Here is a 24,965-nt window from a genome sequence, read left to right as displayed (position 1 = left end):
GTAAGAATGTCCATTAGTGTTTGTCAACCACTGGGGGAGTAGGGATAGGAGTGCTATTCTGGCACTCCCAGAATAGCTTCCTTTTGCCTAGGTTTGAATAATAGATGACTCTATATTTAGAAAAATGTTATGTATGCAGTGAAAAATGAGAAAGGATTATTATGCAATAAGGACATTATTATTTTTTTTTTTTTCCATTTACTCTGTTAGCCTGGGATTTTGTGCATTTTCCACTCCCTATAATGGTGATGGACTGGTGCAAACGTGGTTGGTTATAGTCTTCATATATGGAAAGCTCTTACTGTCATGCTATGAATATGAAAGCAAAAGTCCCACAACTCCACATTCCAGACAGTGGGAATTTTCTGTTTTCTGTGAATTACAAATTCTACTCCCACCCCATCTGGTTCCAGCACCAGGTTTTGGCAGCAGATTGCTTTTTCTTTTTAAACATACTAATAAGCCATAAAGAATGAAGGATTTACTGATGCATAACAGTGGAACAGGAGAAAGCCATGCTTGTATAACTTTTTAAATTTGACAGTTCTCAACTGATCCAAATGCACAGGAAAGAGTATTAAGCAAATGTTTTAAGAGGGCCAGTCATCAAGACATCCTTAATGTTGTCCCAATGTTGGTGGCCCTTTATCAGTTGCTTTGGGTACTTATTCTTGGAGAAAACAAAGCCTTAGCTTTTGAGACCATAAGAGATTAGATGAAAAGTTGTTTGAAAGGCTGACCAAGTCTGACAAAAGTTTTGAGTGCAGGTACACACATGAAATATGCCAGTGTACAATGTTATCAACACTCAAATATTTTGTGTTAGATATATACATGAAAAAGCATGACTAGCTTTTGTTTGCACATATGTCTGTTTGATTTGCCAAACATTTGATATATGAACATTTATCCTCACATATTAAATTCCAATCAGTTTGAAACAGCCTTTAGGCTATATCCCTACTTATTCAGTCCATAAATCCATTATCTTATTAAATACCTGGAACCCAACAATTAAAGAGACAAAATTAAACAGAATCAATTGAAAAATGGCCCAACATCCAATATAAATAGTTTATGATGAGGGGCTAGCCTTGTTGAGTTTAAACCTCCTAGAAAAGGGTTTGGGAAGCCACACTATCTTTGTCTATGAACAACATTAGTACCTTTGCTGTATGTGGCATGCAGTATATGACTCACTTTCAAAACTCAGGAGTCGCATTTGTCTGGTGTACTTTTGGATGTCTGGTAGTATTGTTAAAGTTTTTTAAAATGGCTTTGTCATTCCAAACAGAATTCCTCTTTTTTTTTTTTTTTTGGTTTGTGATGCTTTTCTGCATTTGGTCTTCAAAAAGAGCTCTTAGTTTTGAGCCTCTAACTGTGGCAGGCGAGCTGCCAGAGTGGACATGGAGCCTAGGTTACCACAGCGTCAACAGAGCATCTTCACAGTGACTCAGATTTTCTGTGACTCTGGGAATATTGGGAACAGGCAGAGGGCCATCTTGCTTAACTTTCTTCCTAGAATTTTACTTCTCCAATTAGCGTAGAACTATGAAAGTTTATCTGCCCTGCTTCTTTCTTTATTCCTGCTTCCCTCGGATTCTATTTTACTTTCTTTGTTCTTGACTTAAAAAAAAAAAAAAAAAACACAACTGATTATATTCTGTGTTTTGCTGAGAAGGCAACAAACCCAGAGCAGAACAAGGCAAGTGGAAAAACTAAATCACAAAAATCTGAAGCCTTCCTTTTATAGTTCTAGAAATTTACTTGCCAGGAGTGTATGTTCACACCAGTCTCAAACCTATGCTGAAGATCTATAGAAAGAAGACAAATAGCAAAAAATACCAAAGGAAAAGGAAACTGTTCATCAATTAGTTCAATGTAAAATCTGAAATGTTAAGGTATTTTGATAAAGATTAAGACTTGGTTAAATGGCAAAGGGATTTGGAGTCATTCCATTAACATTCTATTACATAAAATCAAGAAAACATTTGTTTAAAGATTGTCAAGAATGTATACCTGTAAGTGCTAATAAATTGATTTATCATCAAATATTTTGATGGAAACCTGTTGAGTGTATATGGGCAAGGGATCAAAATAGTTTAGCATGAACATCATGATTTTTTAGAAGCCACAATGTCTGGGGACTTGTGGTTTGAAGAAATCATGGTTTTGAAATGGAAATTTTTAGTGGCTAGTACAGAATGATTTATAAGATCCCAAGACAGGAGTAGTTTGCAGAGCATTAAGGTGAACAGGGAAGATGGCAGTTATGATACATACAAATCTTGCAAGTTTCCTAACATATTGGCTTCCCTCATTGAAACAAACTTTTCAGTTGATAAGACTAAGTTTGATTGGAAAGGATTGCACAGTAAGACTTTTATTTCTTTGGAAGACAATATTGCCCCAGGTTAAAGCAGCCAAAAAAATCACTTGAGGCCACACTGAGAAAGATTTTAAATTGACTTGTTTACTTGTCTTCTATTCTGAAAATCCCAGGACTCCCCAGGCCTGATCCTGGGTTAACGTGAGATTAATTTTGTGATCTAACAGGGAGGCCAGGGCAGTGATGAGTAATTCTCAAGGATGGCTCCTTATATTTTCTGTGCTTTTGTTCAGAAGTTCTGTAACCCAGATAGATAAAGCCCCAGGCCAGCCTGTAAATTTAGGTGGTTTATGTGGTAATCTGAGGGAGAAGTATTTTATAGCCAGTAGATCAAGGTGTGAATGCCACATTCAAGTCTAAATGCCTGTGTAGATCTTCTCAGCAGCTCCCTCAGTGAACTAATAAAGTGGATAAGCCTACAATTAGTGAGTCTACAATATCATGGACAGCCTGGACCACTGCCTGGTCTTGGCGAGAGTCCATTCACGAATAAAACATGCTCTGTGGAAGAAGATCTGTCCTATGAGTGATCATAAAAATTACAGCTCCCTCCAAACTAAAACTGTACTACAGACTCAATGAAAGATGGTCTTTGCAAATGCCATTAACCATGAAAACATTGTAAAGGCCAGTGTGCTTGAGATATTTGAGTCCCACAGAGAACAGAGACCACCCATTAGGTGAAGAGCTAATGCAACTAAACCAGGAAATCTACAAGAATGAGGGGATTTTATTGATATCACTTCTATTGGATTATTAAATAATTATGTTTTAGAGCCTATAAATCCTATTGAATTATCCCAATTTTGAATGTAACTTTATAGATGTTTTAGGAGAAAAAGCAAATTTTCAGATATCATAGGGGATTATAGGAGGAAAATACAAGAGTTTCTTAGTGTAGGAATTTTTGAAGTCATAGCAGTTGGTCCTCCATATTTGCAGATGCAGAATTTGAGGATACTGAGGGACTTCAGCATCCAGGGATTTTGGTATTTGTGGGGGTCCTGGAACCAATCCCCAAAGATGCTGAGGATACATTCCCTTCCCTTCTCTCATTACTGGAAAATGAAGGCTTCTCTCTTGCAATATCATCACTTTTTGTAATAACTAGTACCATATTAAATCCATAGAGTATTTAGCATGCTTCATGAAATAGTTAATGTTTCATTTTAATGTAATGTTATGGCATATATCTTAATGCATTTTCTACATTCTTGAGTTGAGTATATTTGCTATCTTGGGACAGCTTGCAGAGTTGTAGGGGCTAGAAATAGTCTTATATAAATATGCCTCATATTGTCTAGTCTCAAAAAGTGGTTGTTAGGTTGAGGACTTTATTAGAAGTGTCTAAATTGGTACACAAATTTCCCAATAGGTTAAACTTTCTAGGAGAATTGTGAAGATCAAATAACACAATCTATATAAAAGTCCTTAAGAAGGCATATTGCATGATAAAAGATGCAATAGTTATTACTTGCATTATCTCAAAAGCACTCCTTTGCTCAGAAGTCACAGGAGTTGAAGAAAGGACAGAACAATTTGGAATTGGTGTTGGACCAACACTAATGGTCCAGTACCAAGAAGGAGGTAGATACTGGGGTTATAGAAAGGATTTAAAGGGAAACATTCAGCAGTAAAGTCATTGGCAAGTCTCTTTAATGTTACTCTGAACTGCTGTCAAAGTCTTGCATTGTTTTTGTAACATCTCTTGCATCTGTGGTTCATCCACAGATTGCATTGACTCCACTGAGGGTACGATCAAGCCTCATCCTTCTGTGTTGTAGGCACTGATAGCTTTAATTTACAGCTTTAGTCCCTTGCTCTTGAGCTTGTCCTTTAGTATGTATCACATCACCTGAAAGACCTATGAAAATAGACTGCTGGGTTCTACCCCCAGCATTTCTGATTTAGTAGGTCTGAGTGAGTCACAAGAACTAGATTTTTTTTCTCCTAATAAGTTCTCAGGTGACACTAGGTGCTATTTGTCCAGGGACCATACTTTCAAAGCCATTGTTCTGTGTCGTAAAGTGTGGGAATTTGACTTCTAGCAAAGCATGATCTGAATTTTGACTGATGGAAGTTACAATAAGAATAGCCCCTAATTAACTGGATGAGAGGAATCCTTTCAATGTATACATGTAGCTAATCACCATGATGTACACTTTAAATAGCTTACAATTTTACATATCAATTATACCTCAGTGAAGCTGAAATTGAAAAAGAACTAAAAAATGAAGCAAATTTATCATGTGAAAACTGTGATAGAAATCTGTCCACAAAAGGTGATTTTATGATATTGCTGACATGCTGTGTATTTATAATTATAAGTGGAATAATGCTACTCTGGTACTTACAGTTAAATAATTGCAAAGATAATAAAAGTGAATCAAATAGTGGGGGAAAATTACCCTATAGTATATGTTTCTGTTTTTTATTACAGAGACCCTATCGGTAGATATTAAGTGTGTCCTCCCACACCAGGATTATAATTGTAATTGTACTGCTCATATTTTGGTTAAGAATGAGATCTTATAACCACCCAACTGAAGAAAATTAAATTCTGATTCCCAGCCAGCACAGGGCACATTTGTATGTATGCAGCTAAAATTAATGACTATATGTTTGCAGGCCATCTAATTTGGTGCTTCAGTTTTCCATATCTACTTATTCCCTTGTATTCATGTTGCTTTTCCATGCAAGATTAAGCTGGATTATTCGGTTTTATAATATGTACAGGTTTTTGCTGTAAAAATATTTTTGTGAGTGAACAAAAACAATTCTATACCCTTTAGGGAGGTGGAGAAGGTAGTGAAGCTGGATGATTGTATCAGTGGTTGTGTTCTCACTGGGTAAAGCCTAGGATTGTCTTTATACTATTATTTCTCCTATCTCTCATTTTAATGTGTTTTGTTGGCATTCACATGGAGTGTGGGAAGGAAAGGTTGGCCTTACTTTGTAGTGTACCCCAACCACGTCTTAGGAGGCAGATGGATGGCAAGATGGAGAATTCAGGATAGAATTTTGGAATGAGGAGCTAGTAGCTTTTGTGATTAGGATGCTTTGGGCCAAACTTCAGGGTCCACAGTTTTGCCTTTCTGCTCCACCTAAATTTACCTTCCAAGGAAAGAGAGACGAGGAGGAGGTAGTTGTATCTCTTTCGTGTGAAGAAAAAAGAAAGTGGACATTTTCAAGGTGTTTGTAGCCACAGTGAAATTTCTTTCTTCTTTCTTTTTCTTTTTTAACATTTGTTAGAGCTCTGAAAATAAATGTTAAGAAGAGCATAAAACCCCGAAGTGAAGGACATCACTGCATTAGCTCAATATTACTTGTCATGTTTTGCTATTAACAGTAATAAGCGAGCATATTATAGGCATTGTATAAAGAGGATATGTGGAATTGACCCATTCTGGTCCACCAACATCACTGACTCCAAAGACTGCCTTATATAAAGTGTCTTCCTTCATATTGTCAGAGGATTATCTGCCCGTTCAGGTGCCCTGGCCACATCTTGAACCATTAATACTTCTCTAACGGTAGCCGTTGATCCATTAGAAGTTACAACTGCCTTCTCGGGACCTTAATCTTCCTACCTGAGTTTCAAGGCTGCTCTAGACTCACTTTCATGGCATTGTTTCTAGTGCTCTCTGAGTTTTGCTTCTTGGACTCCAATCATCTTCTCTCCCAGTGAACTTAGCTGCTCATATCTGGCTTCTACTCTGACTCTCATCATCTCTGATTTCAGAGTTGAGTTCCTACCTAGCCACATACTAAAAAGTCAGGGATTTATCATCTTTACTGGAACCTTTCCCTGGGGATTTAATAAATGGCCTATTTCCACCTTATAGGAGAGACTACAAAAAGTAAAGTACCCAGTTGACCCTTGAACAATACAGGTTCAATTCACACATAGGTATTTTTGAATAGTAAATACTTCCATACTACACAGCCTGCAGCTGGTTGCATCCTCAAATGTGAAGAAACTGCAGAGGCGACTATAAGTTATACAATACCTGCTTTGCTCAGGGGTCACATATTCATTATTGAAAAGGGAATAAACTCTCATCATTTCACATAAGGGTTTGTTCCTCAGACACATTCACAGGGATGCTTATCAAGTTTTCTGAGAAATGGACTCACTTCATGAAAATGCATTGCATCCAGCTGCGCCAGAAGATTTTGCAACTGGTAAAACAATGATCTAGGTTCCATATTTCTGAAGTACTAAGGCAGTTGGGAGTTCTTTCTACACAAAAGGAAGGATGGACAGTATTTAGTGTCTCTTTTCTTAAGTTACATTATTGGTCACATTTGTACAAGCCCCCTGATCACCGTGTAGCCAATCTATGCTCAAATAGAACATTTATAAGTGGAAATGTTACTTCTTTCTCTAACTCAAAATAATTTCCCTTTTACTGAGATCAGTTACTGATCTGACATATATTAAATGGCATACAGAATGCTTAAAATATGCCTGACACACAGTAAATGTTCAGCATCTGTAGTTATTTTCATTGATTTTTTTTCAGCATCTGTAGTTATTATTGTTACTTTTATCCAAATACTAGAAAAATATATCTCTGTAAAGCAGATAGAAAACAGGTGCCAACAATTACCCACCACTCACATTGTTTAAGGAATGGGGAAAATATGGAAGCCTGAACAAATTGGAAATTTAATAAGCATCATTCAGTAGAATAAAAGAAAAACAAAATATAATCCTTTATATTTTATATTTCAGTAGTTTGCCCAGTAGTTCATATAGTGTTTTTAGTTAAGAAAATCTACTGTAGTTCTGTAGAGAAAAAACAAACTGGAATCAGAAACTCACAGATTCACTTAGGTGGCAATGCCCCCAGAATCACAAAGCCAAAATTATGTATTGATGAGTACCAGTATTCACAAATAGCACAGTTTTTTTGTTTGTTTTGTTGTTTATAGACAGTATGCTGTCACAGAAAGAATGTGGGGCTACTGAGCCCCATTCTACTTCTCCACTGAGTGTTTGCTTTGTAAAGATTACCTTTCCTCTTTGTAAAATGGTGATAAAGTTACTGATTTCATAGGACTGTTGTGAGAATCAAGTGAGTTCACATATAACAATTCAGTATACTCCCTGCAGCTGGTAAACAGATACTCAACTGACGGTTTCTTCTTTTCCTTCCTCTTTGCTTAAAAGCTTAGAGAATTACTCACAAACCAAGCCTATGTCTGTGACCGGGACCAGGAGCTCTTCTATCCATTCCTCTTAGCACTGGGTGCTACTACTTGGAGTTTAGAAATTGTTGTCCTGAGATAAAGTATTTCTTCCAAGAAGAATTCAAGTCAAGTTGAGGACTCATAAAATTCCGTGTTCTAAGACCCAGCTTCAGATCTATACATTAGATATTTTTTTCAGTTGCCATGAAGTTTAGAAGTAGACTTAGACTGGTCATACAGAGTATTGATAAATGTGCCTGGTTGATAAATGAACTTAATCAGCATTGAATCTGTGAGGGTGAAGTAGGTGGAGGAAACAAGAAATAGGATTGATGGCTTTGACCAGCACAATTTTATACAATCATCGTATTGGCCTTGCTGAGGTATAACCTTGGTCCCCTTCTGATATCATTTTGTAAATAGACTCTCCCAGGATGTGTCATTTTTCTCAAAATACACTACAGGTTGTCTAGAAAACTATTTTTGACTACTAGCTTATCTCAAATTTCATTTCAATACTTCAAAAAACAGTCCCCTAGACTTTTCATGAGGGTTCTTTGTTGTTAAAATGCAACAGCTAATGTATTACACTGGGGCCAACTCTGGCCTGCCTGCCTGCCTTCTGTTTTTGCATGGTCTGAGAGCTCAGGAGGGTTTTCACATTTTTATATGCAAAATGTAGAAAAGACTTTTAGCCTTTAGGTGAGAACAGTTGCTCAAAGAATTGAGGACATTGCCTCTTGCCTGCAAAGCCTAAAATGTTTACTCTGTGGTCCTTTATGGAAAAGATTTGCCAACTTCTGCTTTATATTTACTTTTGGGACATTCATCAGTCATTGAGAGAGATCAAGGAAGCCTGTGACCTCCATGTATTTCATCATATTTTGCTTTAAAAGCCTTCCAGTACATGTAGATTTTTATTGATCCCTTTAATATTGTATATTTAGCGAATATTTTAGTAGTTTCCTAGATAATGAGTTTGAAGAGATTTTTATATAGCCCAGTGCTTAAAACAGGTCACAGCAAAGTGTTTTAGTTGAAGGGATCCAGACTACTTGTACTGCCCTTTACCTAGCACCCCTAGTCCTCCCTTGGGGGTCCTGTGGAGTCCCAGATACAGTGGTTTTCAAATGAAAGTATTACCAGTTAAGTCTTCACATTGCAAGCAAACACCTGCAGATTCAGCCTGGGCTATGTTGGGAAGGTGGTGGCCCAACATGTTGGTAAGCCCTCTCTAATGTGGCTCCCCCTTAGGAAGAAGCTGCCAGAAGGTGGGCAAGATTTGGTTCTTGTTCTCATGAGCCCAAGAATGACAGAGCCAGGAGATGGAGTAGTCACAGTTTAATTCTACCCAAGTCTGTTTTTCCTAAAAAGAGAAGAGCCTCAGCCCCTTGAATACTCAGGATTAAGTTTCCTAAAATCCAGGTCTCTTGTCGATATACAAGGTAATGTCCATAAGAAAGGCAAAAAGTGGAAATGTTGAACTTTAGAAACCCATACAGTCACCTGCCAACAGGAAAGATACTTTCTTCCTCAAAAATACACCTTCTATCAGCAACAGAGATGCTTGAAATTCATATAACTGAAGATTGAACCCTCCATTCCACAAGTAGATAAAAGCCTTTGAATTCCTTGAGAGAGGTTGTATGTGGGCATAAATTTAGGATAACATATAAATGACTTATCAGAGTCTTATCTTGAAAGTAAAGTAGGAGGAATCTGAAGGAAAAATGGGAATAGTGTTCAGTTCATGGACAGAGTGTGTAAAAAGGGAGAAGGGGGTTTTCTGGAGTCACAACCAAACCAATTCCTCATCTATGCAGATTTTCCCAGGGCTAGTGATAATTGCAGGCCTTGGTTCCCCACTGTAGCACAGTTCCCCCAAAGGGCTATTGTAAAAAGGAGAGGTTTCCTGGGAGAGTTCAGAGTTGGTGAATCAGCTCTTGAGTTGGCTAGAATATTGCATTAAAAATTAGATTGGCTATCTGTGCTAAAAATCTGTTTCCAGAAAGCGTTCTCTGTGAAATGTTTTCAGAGGAAACTCGAGTGAGTGGAGTTGTCTTGGTAGCATCTGAAAGGGAGGAAATATCCTTTATGGTCAGCATGGTACAGGTAGGATATAGCTAGGGAATGAATAATGAAGAGTTGGAGGACCCAGATTTTTTGTTTTGTTTTGTTTTTTTAACTAAAACTTTAGCTTTTGTGACAAGTCAGATTTTATTTCCAAAAAGAAAAAGAAATGAGGAACATTCCTGTAAGAACTTCCAGGAATGGTCATCCATTCCTGTTCCATCTGTCTTCTTTCTGCTTGCTGAGTCTGCTCAGGATGGGCTAACATAATACTCGGTGGCAGTACTGGATTTTTCATGGCTTAGTCTGAGTTGTTTGCTTGTTCAAGTTATTTTACTGACTTTCTGTGTAACTAACTCTCTGCAAGTAAATAAGTATGTAAGTTGGGAGGTGAAGGAAAGAAAGCTGAGGTATGAGATTTGAGGTTTTAGCTATGTCATAAATTGTCTCGAAAGACCGAAGAGGGCTGCATGAAATGTTGGTCCCAAAGCATTTGAGAGAGCTGCCAGATGCTGTGTTCGACTTGTAACCAACAGTCTTTGTTCTGAAATGCAGTTGTTTCAGATGCTTTCCCTAACATGAAGTTAATTACACCTGGTATTTCAGAAGGCTTGATGGTAACCTTTGGCATTTACATGGATGACATCAGCTGTTATCTTTCATTTGTATCCCGTGTATTCCAGAAAGGCATGTAAGCATGGATCTTCTTCCAAACAAATAACGTCTTTCCTGGCTATAAATCCAGCTGCATGATGTGGAAATGTAATTGGGCAGCCTTCATAGATGTTTGGAGCTCATCTGGGAATATCTATTTGTAAGAGAACCTGAATATTCATGTAACTGTCCAGACATCAATAAATTCTCATTTTACCTTATTTATTTCTGTTCCCCAGTGAACAGCAGTGCTCTTCAGCTCAAAGTTAATAGGCATGTTCTTCAGAGATGTACCCTCTTACCTTAATAGAACATCTCCCTAACACATTTGTTTATTGGTTGCCAGGTAGCTCTCCCATCAGGTGACATGAGTGTGCTATCTTTGTCTTAGTGCACCAGTGACAGTTAGCACTGTTTGCCATCAATTAGCTTGGGGTAGCATGTCAAGGATGTACGGGTGGTGTCATTTTAGTCTGACAGCCACCCAATCTGGTTGAAAAGGGATTGTTTCATTATCCCCTTATCAGGGCTGCTGGATGATGATACTCTACACTGCAAAGCAGGAGGGGAAGAAAGACAGGCAGAAAGAATAGATTTTTAGGGATTGGCAATATTAAAATTATTCATGCCTCAAGGAGAAGGGAAAGATTAGAGAGCTGACTGGGCAAACCCTTAAGAAGCTTCTTTTTCCTAATACAGATGGAATGTGGAATGATGCCCTTCCTGATGGAGAGAGAGAAGAAGCGGAGCGGGGTGGGGGGTGGTGCTGTGCCCAGACATTAGGAGGAAAGAAAAAGAGGAACTAGCCCCTTCTATTCATAGGCAACCAGGCAGGGACTAGCTGCCGCCCCTCTCCCATTCTCTAGTTAACCTCAGCATCAAATGCAGCCTTCCAAGTGACCCTACCAGGGCCTGTCCTTGCTAGAAAACTCTAACTTGTGGATTTCGGTCATGAAAGCATTTTCTGCTGAACAACACTGCAACTAAATTGTTTCATGGAGAAATGCAAAGAACTGCAGAAGATATTGGGCCCCAGATTTTCATTATTGAGGACCAGAACTCCAGTCCCCCCCCCACCCCCCTACCCCCGCCTGTTTTCATCATTTTATTCAGAATGACTGAGGGTAAGTTTTTTGTTGTTTTTTTTTAATTCTGAAAATTAACCATGGCTGAATCTTTATGCTCTTGGAGCAACAAACACAAAGAAGTGCTGAAAATGTAAAAATACTTCAAGATAAACTAAGCTTCAAGGGGGACAATTGTGTTGACATTTTAGTAACAGCCCATTTTCACTCCTTAACGAAGTGCAGTCATGCATGAAAATAACTTGTTATCTTTTAAACTGAAACACATTATGGGTTGTAACTCAAAGGTGTGTATTACTCATGAAAAATAAAGTGCAACATTTTAACCCTATGAGGATTCTTTCACAGGCCCTGAACCTTTATAGTAACTTGCATTAGAAAAGGGGAACAAAAATACTTAGTATTAGAGAGTATGATGTATATACTCTCCTGCATTTTAAAATGATTCTGGTTCACAGTTTGTATTTGTATGCATCTTTAGGTAAGAGGCCATTCTTCATTGGAGATTTACCATTTTAGAGCAACATATGCCTTTGTCCTCACCATCCTTCGAGGTATTATCCTTACTCAAGATGAAGGAACAGAGCTTAGGCTAAGTGACTTGCCCAAGACACCTTGCTAGTAACTGGTAAAGCTCAGATCGAAACCCAGGCCCACCTGACCCACAGTGCATACTCTTTATTCCTTTAATAACCACCCTGACACTCTCTCTCCCAAGTGCCCAATTTCTGGTGAGCCCGAAGGAGCTAAAATTTTCACGGCAGTTCAGCTGTTTCCCAAATCCTTCCCAGGTTCAAATGTCTCCTGCAGGGAACCTTGGAGAGGAAAGAGAGAGACAAGACTGAGCTTACCATTTGAATGGGGCCTCTAATTCTTTTTAATATCTCTGTGAAAGCCAGCTTATCCACTGTACATGGCCAGACCCTCGAAATAAAGCCCTAGAAATGAGAGGTAAGTCCATACCTCTCCCCATGTACCAGTCACCAAGCATTAAATGTCATTGCTCAGTGTCCCAGCATTACTTTGACACTGATTATAAGAGAATTCACAGTTTGTGGATAGGTTCCCCCTTTCCTATGAGAGTAGGCCCTCTATGAAGTGCAGCACCATGGCTTTTCAAGTAATCATAAATGACTCCAAAAGCAGATTTACTGTAACTTCCCAGTGGCCACAGATCTGCCCAGCAAATCTCTTCTTCGTGTATCATTGATGGAGACAGTGGCCTTACAGCCCACAACATAACACATCATGCTTGCTTTGGTAACAGGTGCATACATCTGATTGTTCATGAACAACCCCTCCCTGCCTTCTTTCTTTCCCCATCAGTGGCTCTGCATGCTCCTGACAAGCATCTGAAATCTTTATTTCAGAAAAAGCACATCTCCTACTAGCTGTTTGTTTTCCAAACCAAATAATGCAATTAATTTCTTGCCTGAGTTAATTTTCAGAGCCAGAAATTTTCTCTCAGCCACACTGAGGTCTCTTTAAGTGCTTTTAGGGTAGGTAGAAACAAAAGTGGGAATATCCTTTTTACCCGTAATCAACATTTTGGTGGTTAAACTATGCATATGCATTGTGTGTGGTTGGGAAAGAGTTTCTAGCGATCTCACACAGCCTTTACGAATGGAGTGTGCACAAGTTCTGATACAGTATCAGCACTCTTATGCCTTTCTTTAGGGTCTTTTTTTGCATTCATCCTGCATTTGAGAGGCAATATAGTATGATGGTTACAGGCTTGTGCTGTGAAATCAGGTTTCCTGGGTTTAAATTCCAGGTCCACTACTTATGAGCCACATGACCTGTGCCAGGTAACCTAATCAGGAGAAACTAGAGAAAAGTTTGCAAAGTACTAAATAGATGTTAAGTGTTGAAACTGGGGTGTGAGGCAGCCGAGAAGATGAAATACAGCAGAGCTGTGGTCCAACACCGATGGCTCGAAGTGTGGTCTGACAGCAGTCTGCAGTGCGGCTCAAAGGCTGCTGACCAGTGGCCTCAGCATCGCCTGGGACCCTGGGAACTGAATAGAAATTCAGAATCTCAGCACTCACTGCCTCCAAGACCTAGTGAATCCAAATCAGTATTTTGCCCTGGTCATCGGTTTGCAAATGAAAGCTTGAAAAGCATGATTCTAGTTGCCCATATAGTTTTGAACAGGAATATGCCCTCCAGTTGACTGTTTTTAACACCTAAGCCTGACAAGGGAGATCTTCTTCCCTGCCTTCTAAAATGATGAAAACCTAGTCACCAAACGATGTCTATGGAAGTGTCCCTGGCCCTGGGGATGGGCCCGAGACAAGTAGATTTCATTTCAGAATGCTGTGAACGCCTTGCCTTCCTCCAGTCACACAGTGAATACATGACAACGGAAGTATTCCCAGGGGTATCCTGTCCATACCCACTAGACATAAAGATTAATTGTTTTCATTTGGGTACAGAGAGAGAGCTGCCTATTAACCCAAACTAAACTGAGCCTGTTAAAGACTCAAGCCTAGAATGCCATGGTCCCACTAGCTGGTGAGATGACATCTGGGGACCACATAGATCAACAAATGCTGCTTTGTCAAAATTAAAAAGCCCAACCGAGTCACCTCCACCTACCTCTGTAAGGAAATGGGATGAGGGACTTTGGTGAGCTAAGCCCCAGAGAGAAAGCAAGCCTGAAGCAGCAGGGAGGCCGGCTGCTGGTCCTCTGCTAGAAGAAGGGCTCACAAATTCATCTCAAGACCAAGTTTTATTTCCTTGGGGAGTCCACCATCTCTTAATCACAAAAGCAATAAGAATTTCCAATATGTTGCTCTGCCATGCCTAATCAGTTGTTCCAGCTGCCAGTCATCAGCACGGTCTAGGGGCTCACCTAAAAACCCTCTTCCAGCCCTGAAATCAACACTGACCCCTGAGGTGATGCCCCTGTAGGTAGCCTGTGTGTGCTGGTTTATTTGATCACAACAGTTGTGTTAATATTGCCCTGCATGCTGGAGGGTTCAGTTCTCTTCCTTAGGCTTTGATTGATAGGCCTCATTGTATGCCCCATTAGTAGAGTTTGGAAAATCATTCTGAGTGTGTGTGGAAGGAAATTTTTCCTTTTGCGAATAACCTTACCCTTGCACTCTAACACAGAGATTATCTTCCCGAGGTTAAAAAAAAAAATCACTTGGCAAAGCTCAAGCATTTGTCTATATTTGTTGTAGTGGTCTGGTTTATGTGAAGTTCTCAGGTATTTGAGACATTAAGAGATCAGCACTTGTCTGGTTCATAGTGAAGTGAAAGTCGCTCAGTAATGTCCGACTCTCTGCAACCCCATGGATTGTCCATGGAATTCTCCATGGCCAGAATACTGAAGTGGGTAGCCTTTCCCTTTTCCAGGGGACCTTCCCAACCCAGGGATCAAACCTAGGTCTCCTGCATTGCAGGCGGATTCTTTACCAACTGAGCCACAAGGGGGCCCAAGAACACTGGAGTGGGTAGCCATTCCCTTCTTTAGGGAATCTTCCCGACCCAGGAATCGAACCAGGGTCTCCTGCATTACATGCAGATTCTTTACCAGCTGAGCCACAAGGGGGCCCAAGAACACTGGAGTGGGTAGCCATTCCCTTCTTTAGGGAATCTTCCCGACCCAGGAATCGAACCAAGGTCTCCTGCATTGCAGGCAGATTCTTTACCAACTGAGCTATCAGGGAAGTCTGTAGTAGGGGCTAGAAAATTGTGTTTGAAAGGATGAAAGAATATTCTTACACCACAGTGAGATAGAATCCTGGGTAGATAGATTTTCATAGCTGGAAATTCCTAGAAGTCTCTGTAGGATGCATTTCCTATGCCATAGTGGAAGTTTCTGAGAAATGTGGATCTTTCAAAGATTCAAGGGCAATCCTACTGAAGCCATCACTACCTGACTCCAAAGTTGTGTCCACTTTATATTAAGGTATATAAAGGTTGGGATTTAGATGAACATTGCAAAGCCGTGCTCTGTAGTTCAGTCCAGTCACTAAGTCACATCCTACTCTTTGCTACCCCATGGGCTGCAGCTTGCCAGGCTTCACTGTCCATCACCAACTCCCAGAGCTTATTCAAACTCATGTCCATCGCGTCAGTGATGCCATCCAACCATCTCAACCTGTCGTCCCCTTCTCTTCCTGCCTGCAATCTTTCCCAGCATCAGGGTCTTTTAACATGAGTCAGTTCTTCACATCAGGTGGCCAAAGTATTGGAGTTGCAGCTTCAACATCAGTCCTTTCAGTGACTATTCAGGACTGATTTCCTTTAGGATTGAGGTTTGATCTCCTTGCAGTCCAAGGTGCTCTCAAGAGTCTTCTCCAACACCATAGTTCAAAAGCATCAATTCTTCGCCACCCACCTTCTTTATGGTCCACCTCTCACATCATACATGACTACTGGAAAAACCCTAGCTTTGATTAGACGGACTTTGTTGTTAAAGTAATGTCTCTGCTTTTTAATATGCTGTCTAAGTTGGTCATAGCTCTTCTTCTAAGGAGCAAGCATCTTTTAATTTCATGGCTGCAGTCACCATCTGCTGTGATTTTGGAGCCCAAGGAAAGGAAGTCTGTCACTGTTTCCATTGTTTCCTCATCTGTTTACCATGAAGTGATAGGACTGGATGCCATTATCTTAGTTTTCTGAATGTTGAGTTTTAAGTCAGCTTTCTCACTCTCCTCTTTCACTTTCATCAATAAGCACACTAGTTCCTCTTCGCTTTCTGCTATAAGGGTGGTGTCATCTGCATATCTGAGGTTATTGATATTTCTCCCTGCAATCTTGATTCCAGCTTGTGCTTCATCCAGCTTGGCATTTTGCATGATGTACTCTGCATATAAGTTAAATAAGCAAGATGACAATATACAGCCTTGACGTAATCCTTTCCCAATTTCGAACCAGTCTGTTGTTCCATGTCTGGTTCTAACTGTTGCTTCTTGACTTGCAGACAGGTTTTTCAAGAGGCAGGTCAGGCGGTCTGGTATTCCCATCTCTTTCAGAATTTTACACAGTCTGTTGTGATCCACACAGTCAAAGACTTTAGCATAGCCAATGAAGCAGAAGTAGATGTCTTTCTGGAATTCTCTTGCTTTTTCTATGATCCAACAGATGTTGGCAATTTGATCTCTGGTTCGTCTGCCTTTTCTAAATCCAGTTTGAATATCTGGAAGTTTTAGGTTCATGTGCTATTGAAGCCTGGCTTGGAGAATTTTGAGCATTACTTTACTAGCGTGTGAGATGAGTGCAATTGTGCGGTAGTTTGAGCATTCTTTGGCATTGCATTTCTTTGGGATTGGAATGAAAACTGATCTTTTCCTGTCCTGTGGCCACTGCTGAGTTTTCCAAATTTGCTGGCATATTGAGTGCAGCACTTTGGCCATCTCATGCAAAGAGTTGACTCGTTGGAAAAGACCCTGATGCTGGGAGGGATTGGGGGCAGGAGGAGAAGGGGATGACAGAGGATGAGATGGCTGGATGGCGTTACTGACTTGATGGGCATGACTTTGAGTAAACTCTGGGAATTGGTGATGGACAGGGAGGCCTGGAGTGCTGCAATTCATGGGGTCGCAAAGAGTCGGACATGACTGAGCGACTGAACTGGACTGAACTGAACTGAGTACAGCACTTTCACAGCACCGTCTTTTAGGATTTGAAGTAGCTCAAATGGAATTCCGTCACCTCCACTAGCTTTGTTCATAGTGATGCTTCCTAAGGCCCACTTGACTTTGCACTCCAGGATGTCTGACTCAAGGTGAGTGATCACACCATCATGGTTATCTGGGCCATTAAGATCTTTTTTGTATTTCTTGAGTTCTTTTGTGTATTCTTGCCACCTCTTCTTAGTATCTTCTGCTTCTGTTAGGTCCATAGTGTCTCTGTCCTTTATTGTGCCTGTCTTTGCATGAAGTGTTCCCTTGGTAGCTCTAATTTTCTTAAAGAAATCTCTAGTCTTTCCCATTATATTGTTTTCCTCTATTTCTTTTCGTTGTTCACTTAGGAAGGCTTTCTTATCTCTCCTTGCTATTCTTTAGAACTCTGCATTCAGATGGGTTTATCTTTCCTTTTCTCTTTTCCTTTCACTTCTTTTCTTTCCTCAGGTATTTGTAAGGCCTCCTCAGAGAACCATTTTGCCTTTTTGCATTTCTTCTCTTGGGGGTGGTTTTGTTCACTGCCTCCTATATAATGTTACAAACCTCCATCCATAGTTCTTCAGGAACTCCATCAGATCTAATCCCTTCAATCCATTTGTCACTTCCACTGTATAATCCTAAGGGATTTGACTTAGGTCATACCTGAATGGTCTAATAGTTTTCCCTACTTTCTTCAATTTAAGTCTGAATTTTGCAATAAGGAGTTCATGATCTGAGTCATGAACTGCTATGATGGAGTAGCCATCATAGTCAACTAAAGAGTCTGAAATGCAGTACTTGGATGTAATCTCAAAAATGACAGAATGATCTCTGTTCATTTCCAAGGCAAACTAATCAATATCACAGTAATCCAAGTCTATGCTCCGACCAGTAATGCTGAAGATGCTGAAGTTGAACGGTTCTATGAAGACCTACAAGACCTTCTAGAACTAACACCCACAAAAAGATGTCCTTTTAATTATAGGGGACTGGAATGCACAAGTAGGAAGTCAAGAAACACCTGGAGTAACAGGCAAATTTGTCCTTGGAGTATAGAGTGAAGCAGGGCAAATGCTAATAGAGTTCTGCCAAGAGAACACACTGGTCATAGCAAACACCCTGTTCCAACAACACAAGAGAAGACTCTATACATGGACATCATCAGATGGGCAACACTGAAATCAGATTGATTATATTCTTTGCAGCCAGTGATGGAGAAGCTCTATACAGTCAGCAAAAACAAGACCGAGAGCTGACTGTGGTTCAGATCACGAACTCCTTATTGCCAAATTCAGACTTAAATTGAAGAAAGTGGGGAAAACCACTCGACCATTCAGGTATGACCTAGATCAAATCCATTATGACTATAGAGTGGAAGTGAGAAATAGATCTAAGGGGCTAGATCAGATAGACAGAGTACCTGATGAACTATGGATGGAGGTTTGTGACATTATATAGGAGACAGGAATCAAGACCATCCCCAAGAAAAATAAATGCAAAAAAGCAAAATGGCTGTCTGAGGAGGCCTTACAAATAGCTATGAAAACAAGACAAGTGAAAAGCAAAGGAGAAAAGGAAAGTTATACCCATTTGAATGCAGTGTTCCAAAGAATAGCAAGGAGAGATAAGAAAGCAGTCCTTAGCGATCAATGCAAAGAAATAGAGCAAAATAATAGAATGGGAAAGACTAGAGATCTCTTCTAGAAAACTAGAGATACCAATGGAATATTTCATGCAAAGGTGGGCTCAATAAAGGACAGAAATGGCAGGGACATAACAAAAGCAGAAGATCTTAAGAAGAGGTCGCAAGAAAACACAGAACAACTGCACAAAAAAGATTTTCATAACCCAGATAATCATGATGGTGTGATCACTCACACTCACCTAGAGCCAGACATCCTGGAATGCTAAGTCAAGTGGGCTTTAGAAAGCATCACTATGAACAAAGCTAGTGGAGGTGATGGAATTCCAGTTGAGCTATTTCAAATCCTGAAAGATGATGCTATGGAAGTGTTGCACTCAATATGCCAGAAAATTTGGAAAACTCGGCAGTGGCCACAGGACTGGAAAAGGTCAGTTTTCATTCCAATACTAAAGAAAGGCAATGCCAAAGAATGTTCAAACTACCACACAGTTGCACTCATCTCACACGCTAGTAAAGTAATGCTCAAAATTCTCCAACCCAGGCTTCAGCAATACGTGAACCGTTAGCTTTCAGATGTTCAATCTGGGTTTAGAAAAGGCAGAGGAACCATGGATCAAATTGCCAACATCCGCTGGATCATCGAAAAAGCACAAGAGTTCCAGAGAAACATCTATTTCTGCTTTATTGTCTATGCCAAAGACTTTGACTGTGTGGATCACAAAAAACTGTGTAAAATTCTGAAAGAGATGGGAATACTAGACCGCCTGACCTGCCTCTTGAGAAACCTGTATGCAGGACAGGAAGCACCAGTTAGAACTGGACATGGAACAACAGACTGGTTCCAAATAGGAAAAGGCTGTATATTGTCACCCTGCCTATTTATCTTACATGCAGAATACATCATGAGAAACACTGGGCTGGAAGAAGCACAAGCTGGAATCAAGATTGCCAAGAGAAACATCAATAACCTCAGATATGCAGATGACACCATCCTTATGGAATAAAGTGAAGAAGAACTAAAAAGCCTCTTGATGAAAGTGAAAGAGGAGAGTGAAAAAGTTGGCTTAAAACTCAGCATTCAGAAAACTAAGATCATGGCATCTGGTCCCATCACCTCATGGGAAATAGATGGGGAAACAGTGGAAACAGTGGCTGACTTTATCTTTTTTGGCTCCAAAATCATTGCAGACGGTGATTGCAGCCATGAAATTAAAAGACACTTACTCTTTGGAAGGAAAGTTATGACCAACCTAGACAGTTTATTAAAAAGCAGAGAAATTACTTTGTCAACAAAGGTCCGTCTAGTCAAGGCTATGGTTTTTCCAGTGGTCATGTATGGATGCGAGAGTTGGACTATAAAGAAAGTTGAGTGCCACGGAATTGATGTTTTTGAACTGTGGTGTTGGAGAAGACTCTTGAGAGTCCCTTGGACTGCAAGGAGATCCAACCAGTCCATCCTGAAGGAGATCAGTCCTGGTTGTTTGTTCACTAAAAGGACTGATGTTGAAGCTCAAACTCCAATACTTTGGCCACCTGATGCAAAGAGCTGACTCATTTGAAAAGACCCTGATGTTGGGAAAGTTTGAGAGCAGGAGGAGAAGGGGACAATAGAGGATAAGATGGATGGATGGCATCACTGACTCAGTGGACATGGGTTTGGGTGGACTCCAGGAGTTGGTAATGGACAGGGAGGCCTGTCCATGTGGTCGCAGAGAGTCAGACACGACTGAGTGACTGAACTGAACTGAACTGATCTGAGCCACAGTTCTGTAGTTAATTCCTCCAAGTCTCTGGTCATTATTTTTGTCTCAGGCAATATCCACAAACATTTCCTTGAACTCTGCATGCAAAGCACTCTGTGTCAACACTGAATTACAAGCTTCTACAAGATTATCTAAGCAGAATAGAATTTGTTTTATAGGTCTCATTCTGTCTGTTAGAATATAAAGGCAAATCACAGATTTTTTTTTTTTTGCTGACAGGTAATTTCTTATACCCTACCTAAGAAACTGTTCCATACACTTTCTTTGTCAGCTGAGCCACCAGAGAAACCCATACACTTTCTTTACTCTGCTTCAAATTGAACCCTAAAGCCTCCCTTCCTTATTCTTATGTGGTCCCCAGTCAAAGGGTCTCTGCCTGTTTCAGTGTCATTCACTGGCTATAGCAGTGAATGGAAGGGCTATAGATGTATGTTTAACTGTTGATCAGTCAACATGTGACCTCATCACAGCTGGAGGGCAAGATTCTGAGCCTTCAGACCTAAACCATACACCTCTTATGTTCCATCTCACATCCCCTTCACTACCTGTCCTTACCTGTGGCCATTTCTATGGCAACCACACATAACTTGGCAGCACCTCCCCTCAACTGCACTAATTTTCTGTCCTCAGGCTTTCCTGATGCTCTGATGTGGGGCATCTGTGAGAACTTCTAGTCGCTGTGGTACATGTACCTACTTGGAAGTGTGAGAAAAGTAATACCCTTTACCAGTGGGGGACAGGGATTGGTGGATGAATGTTCCTTTCTGTCGTTGTCCTGTCCACGGAACCCAGGATGGTCTCCAGTGGCATTTAGATTGTGTTCATCTTCATTTACTAAATAAACATGAATGATGCACTGGAGACAATAGTCACCAAGGGTATCTGGTTCCCTAATCTGTCCCAAAACCTGGCTCAGTGTCTGTCACGTGGTAGGTGCCCCATAAATACTTGTGGAATAATTGGCTGCTGAGAGATAAATGAGAAGAACACAAGTAACTCTCTGCACACAGCAAAAATACTGAAATAAGTACAGAAAGGTAGAGGATATGACAGGCAAAAAAGCACAGTAGCATAAATTGCTATGACATATTTGAGGTGTGGTCAGCTGTCTGATTTGGCCAGAGATTAGGGCATATTTGGAGGCCACAAGTAAGATTTGGACACCATTTGATGCTGTATCCTAGTAAGTCTCAGTAGTTTGATATAATGATTTATAGAGATCTGTCCCCTTATTCAACTGCAACCTCCTCAAGGACAGGAACCCACATATAATAGAGTGGCTAGCATGTAGTAGATACCAAATAAATATTGAATTAAAAAACGTAATGGCTGGGGGATGGGTGGATGGATGCATGATTGATAGATGACTGGGCCTGGCTATTGCATAGGCTGAAGGAGAGGACCTTAAATAGGCCTGACTTTCAGTGTGTGGCAGGCTACACACAATACCAAATTTCCCAGCCTATTTCATTGCAGCTGATACAAAAACGAAGCTAATATCGCTGATGTAGACCTTTGGGAAGCAGCACATTTTCTATTGAAACACAAAGCAGAGCGTGGAGTGTGCATACCAGATTTCTCTGTTACTCATGGGTTGTAAACAGCAAGGCAGCACTTCCCTGTGATAAACACACATACATACAAAAACACCTCCAGGGGATATTAAGTGATGGGTGCATTCAGCAGGTACAACAAAATAAATAGGAGAGTTCACGTTTCCACATTAAGGCAAAAAAAAAAATTAGTTGTGTTTTCACAGTGTCTCTGTGACCTCTTATTATTCCATTAGTTTTTGGAATAGTATATAAAACACCAAGCTTCATGCTGACAAACCCCATATTGAAACTATTGCCACAGTCAATCCAAACAGCCTTCTCCCGTGGGTAAAATTATTATTTGGAATACAAGCAGAATGTGGTTGCCTGAGCGAGCTGAGCATAAATGAGGTAGTGATTCATAGGTGACTCTAGCGAGTTTGCAAATGTGCAGCTTTTCTGGAGGCTGACGGGCAGCAGAAGCTCTGCATTGCCCTTTTGAGCCAGTAAGCATTTTCTAGTCTCACCACCTCTTCAAGACCTGGAAGACAGTGGAGGATGCAGGCGTCTGAGGACAGAAGTCATCCTGACACAATGCTGACTTGCCAAAAATAAAACCTTCAAATCAGATCACATTCCTGTCAGTAGCTTTTTGAGCGGGAAGATGATAATTCTGCTTCTTCACATGTTCCTTTAAGTACTTGAACTTTTGTTCCATTGGATTAAGCTTTTGGGGGCTGGGTCATCTGGGGTATTAATTCTATCCTGGAGAGGTTGGAGAAAAGTGTGCTGGTCTAAAAATACAGCTCCTGAACTTCTAAACCTTCAAGTCTCTTTGATTATGTGGCTTCTTTTTCTGAATCCTGAACCTGATTTTTCAAATTTTTTGAAATCCATTTATTCTTTGATATCAGTAGAGTAAGTTCAAAGAGAGCAGAGATGGGTATAAAGCTCTGCAGAGCTTTGTATAGAGAAGGCAGTTAAAGAGTCAGCATAATGATGCTGCTATTATTGCCGCATAATGAGATATCTGCTGAGTAGGTCCGGACTTGGAGAGAGCCTCTCTGGTAGTGATAGACTCTGAAAGTGACAGGTCCCCGTTTCTTCTCTGATACCGTACCAATTAGCTGATCTAAATGGGTACATATTTAAGTTTGAGGTCATGTACAGTTCTCAAAGGCTAGACTGCCCCCAAGAATGAGGCTGTAACTGACTCTCTGTGTCATAACAGACAACAGCAGGAAAGGATCCCAGAGGCCACTTTTCCATATTTTGTGGTGTTGGGAGGTGACTCATTTTTGATAAAGACTGGGTACATTTATTCATCACACCATTGGGAAATGCCCAGGGTTGGTAAGACTCTCAAGTTAAAAGCACATAGGGTCCTACAGTGGTACTAGGATCTGGGGAAGCTCTGTTCTCAATTACACGGATTTAGCAGTGATGGGGAGGCTGGGAGTGACCCACAGCGCCTCCCTGCTGCGCCAAGAAAAGGAGGGAAGCCTGTGTTGTGTCCTTCCGGGTCAGCAGACCGAATATTCTGTTACCTGACTCTCATCCCCTGTGAGGAAAAGTGCAAATACAGAGACCTCCGCCCAGGTACAAACATTACAAGATGGACTAATTACACAGTGTCCAGACGGGGCCCTTGCCGGGCAGGGCAGCTCTTCTGAGACAAACCATGTACATCAGCCTGGAGTGAGCGGACATGAACTCCTCAGGCAGCAGTAAAGACGCATGGTGGAACCTGTTCCACCACGAAAACAGAAGCTGTGTATATCCAGGAAGGGGAGAACTGTTCCCTGAAAACCACCATGAGGAAAACAGACAAGCCCCTAAAATATGCTTGCTGTCAGCCTTCAGTATTTAAAAAGCATGCACTTCATTTGAGGCGCAGTCTGATGCTTGTTCTCCCTTGATTTCAGCTTCCATTTTCTCCAGCAATCACTCAAGCCGAAGCGGAACAGCTGCTGGGGCCGTGCCACCCCCACATCCTGTCACTCACCCTTCTCCGGGACATACTGTACAGGGGAGCCCCCACAACCCCTCCTCCCAGCTACCGCCACTCGCAGCTGTGGACGCCGGAGCTGAGAGGTAAGGCCATCTGTCTCTCTCTCCTAATAGGTGGCGCCGCTAAACCTCTCTCCACCGCGAAGAGCTTTGACAGTTGCTGAATTTTATTAATAATCCATTGGTGGGCTGAATTACCCAAAGGTGACATTTTAAAAGTACATACACAGAGCACGTGAATCAAATACCTCATTATCTGTTTAATTTTCCATGGGGGGAAAAAAAATGAAGATACTGGTAATAATCAACTGAAGTGTCTGATACTGAGAAAACAGATCAGAATTTTCTTGTCTTTCCTTAGTTTATTTCCGGGACTCAATTTTAAGGTAATGTCCCTATAGGTTGAAATGCTTTCCAGATGTAAGATGGTACCTTCAGAACCATAGATTAGTAGTGTTATCTTAAGAGTACAACATAAAAGGGCACAGGATTTTAAATGCACCACCAGAAAGGGGCTGTTCACTGAATACTTTGTGTTGATACCACCCTCGTAAAGAGTTTCTGAAAGGAAATTTTAAAATCTCGACATTTAGGTCCCTGTCTTTGGACTGCCCAGCTGTCTTGTGGTATGACAGTATGCCTCTCCTGTTCTCTCCACTTCTCATCTGGCTTGAATTGACCTATGGAGGGGTTACTCCTAAACATCCACAGGGGAAAAAGTTCTTGTGGGCACCTCTATGCAATCCTGGAGTAGTAGACATTAGGTGGACAAAATAATGGGTTGAATAGGCAGTAAGAATAAAGTTTTGAATCTTTGATGTCACCAGCAATCTGTGGTTTTGTTGCTGTTGGCCTGGTCTAGGAGTTGTTTAATGTGTTAAGTCCACTGAGCCACATTTTAAAAATTTATGCCTACTGTTTATTAATACATCTGTTCACTTAAGAAGCATCCTTTGAGTCCTTGGTAGAGAAGGAACTCAAGTGACAAGATAGCAAAGTA

At 40.7% G+C, this 24,965-nt stretch overlaps 1 protein-coding gene across 6 annotated transcripts in view; it reads left to right on the top strand.

Moving 5' to 3' along the window:
• The window catches only part of GLIS3 (GLIS family zinc finger 3), a 540,750-nt gene that overhangs the window by 461,656 nt on the left and 54,129 nt on the right, over window positions 1-24,965 (top strand). For all 6 annotated transcript variants that reach the window (XM_070480424.1, XM_070480426.1, XM_070480425.1 and 3 more), the window contains one exon: window positions 23,881-24,049. In XM_070480424.1, the coding sequence (XP_070336525.1) occupies window positions 23,881-24,049 (169 nt within the window). The remainder of the gene's footprint in view (window positions 1-23,880; window positions 24,050-24,965) is intronic.

The sequence above is a fragment of the Odocoileus virginianus genome, chromosome 18 (assembly GCF_023699985.2).
Source record: "Odocoileus virginianus isolate 20LAN1187 ecotype Illinois chromosome 18, Ovbor_1.2, whole genome shotgun sequence".
Lineage (NCBI taxonomy): Eukaryota > Metazoa > Chordata > Mammalia > Artiodactyla > Cervidae > Odocoileus > Odocoileus virginianus.
Note: the sequence above shows the minus strand (reverse complement) of the source record. Positions and strands in the feature narration are given on the sequence as shown.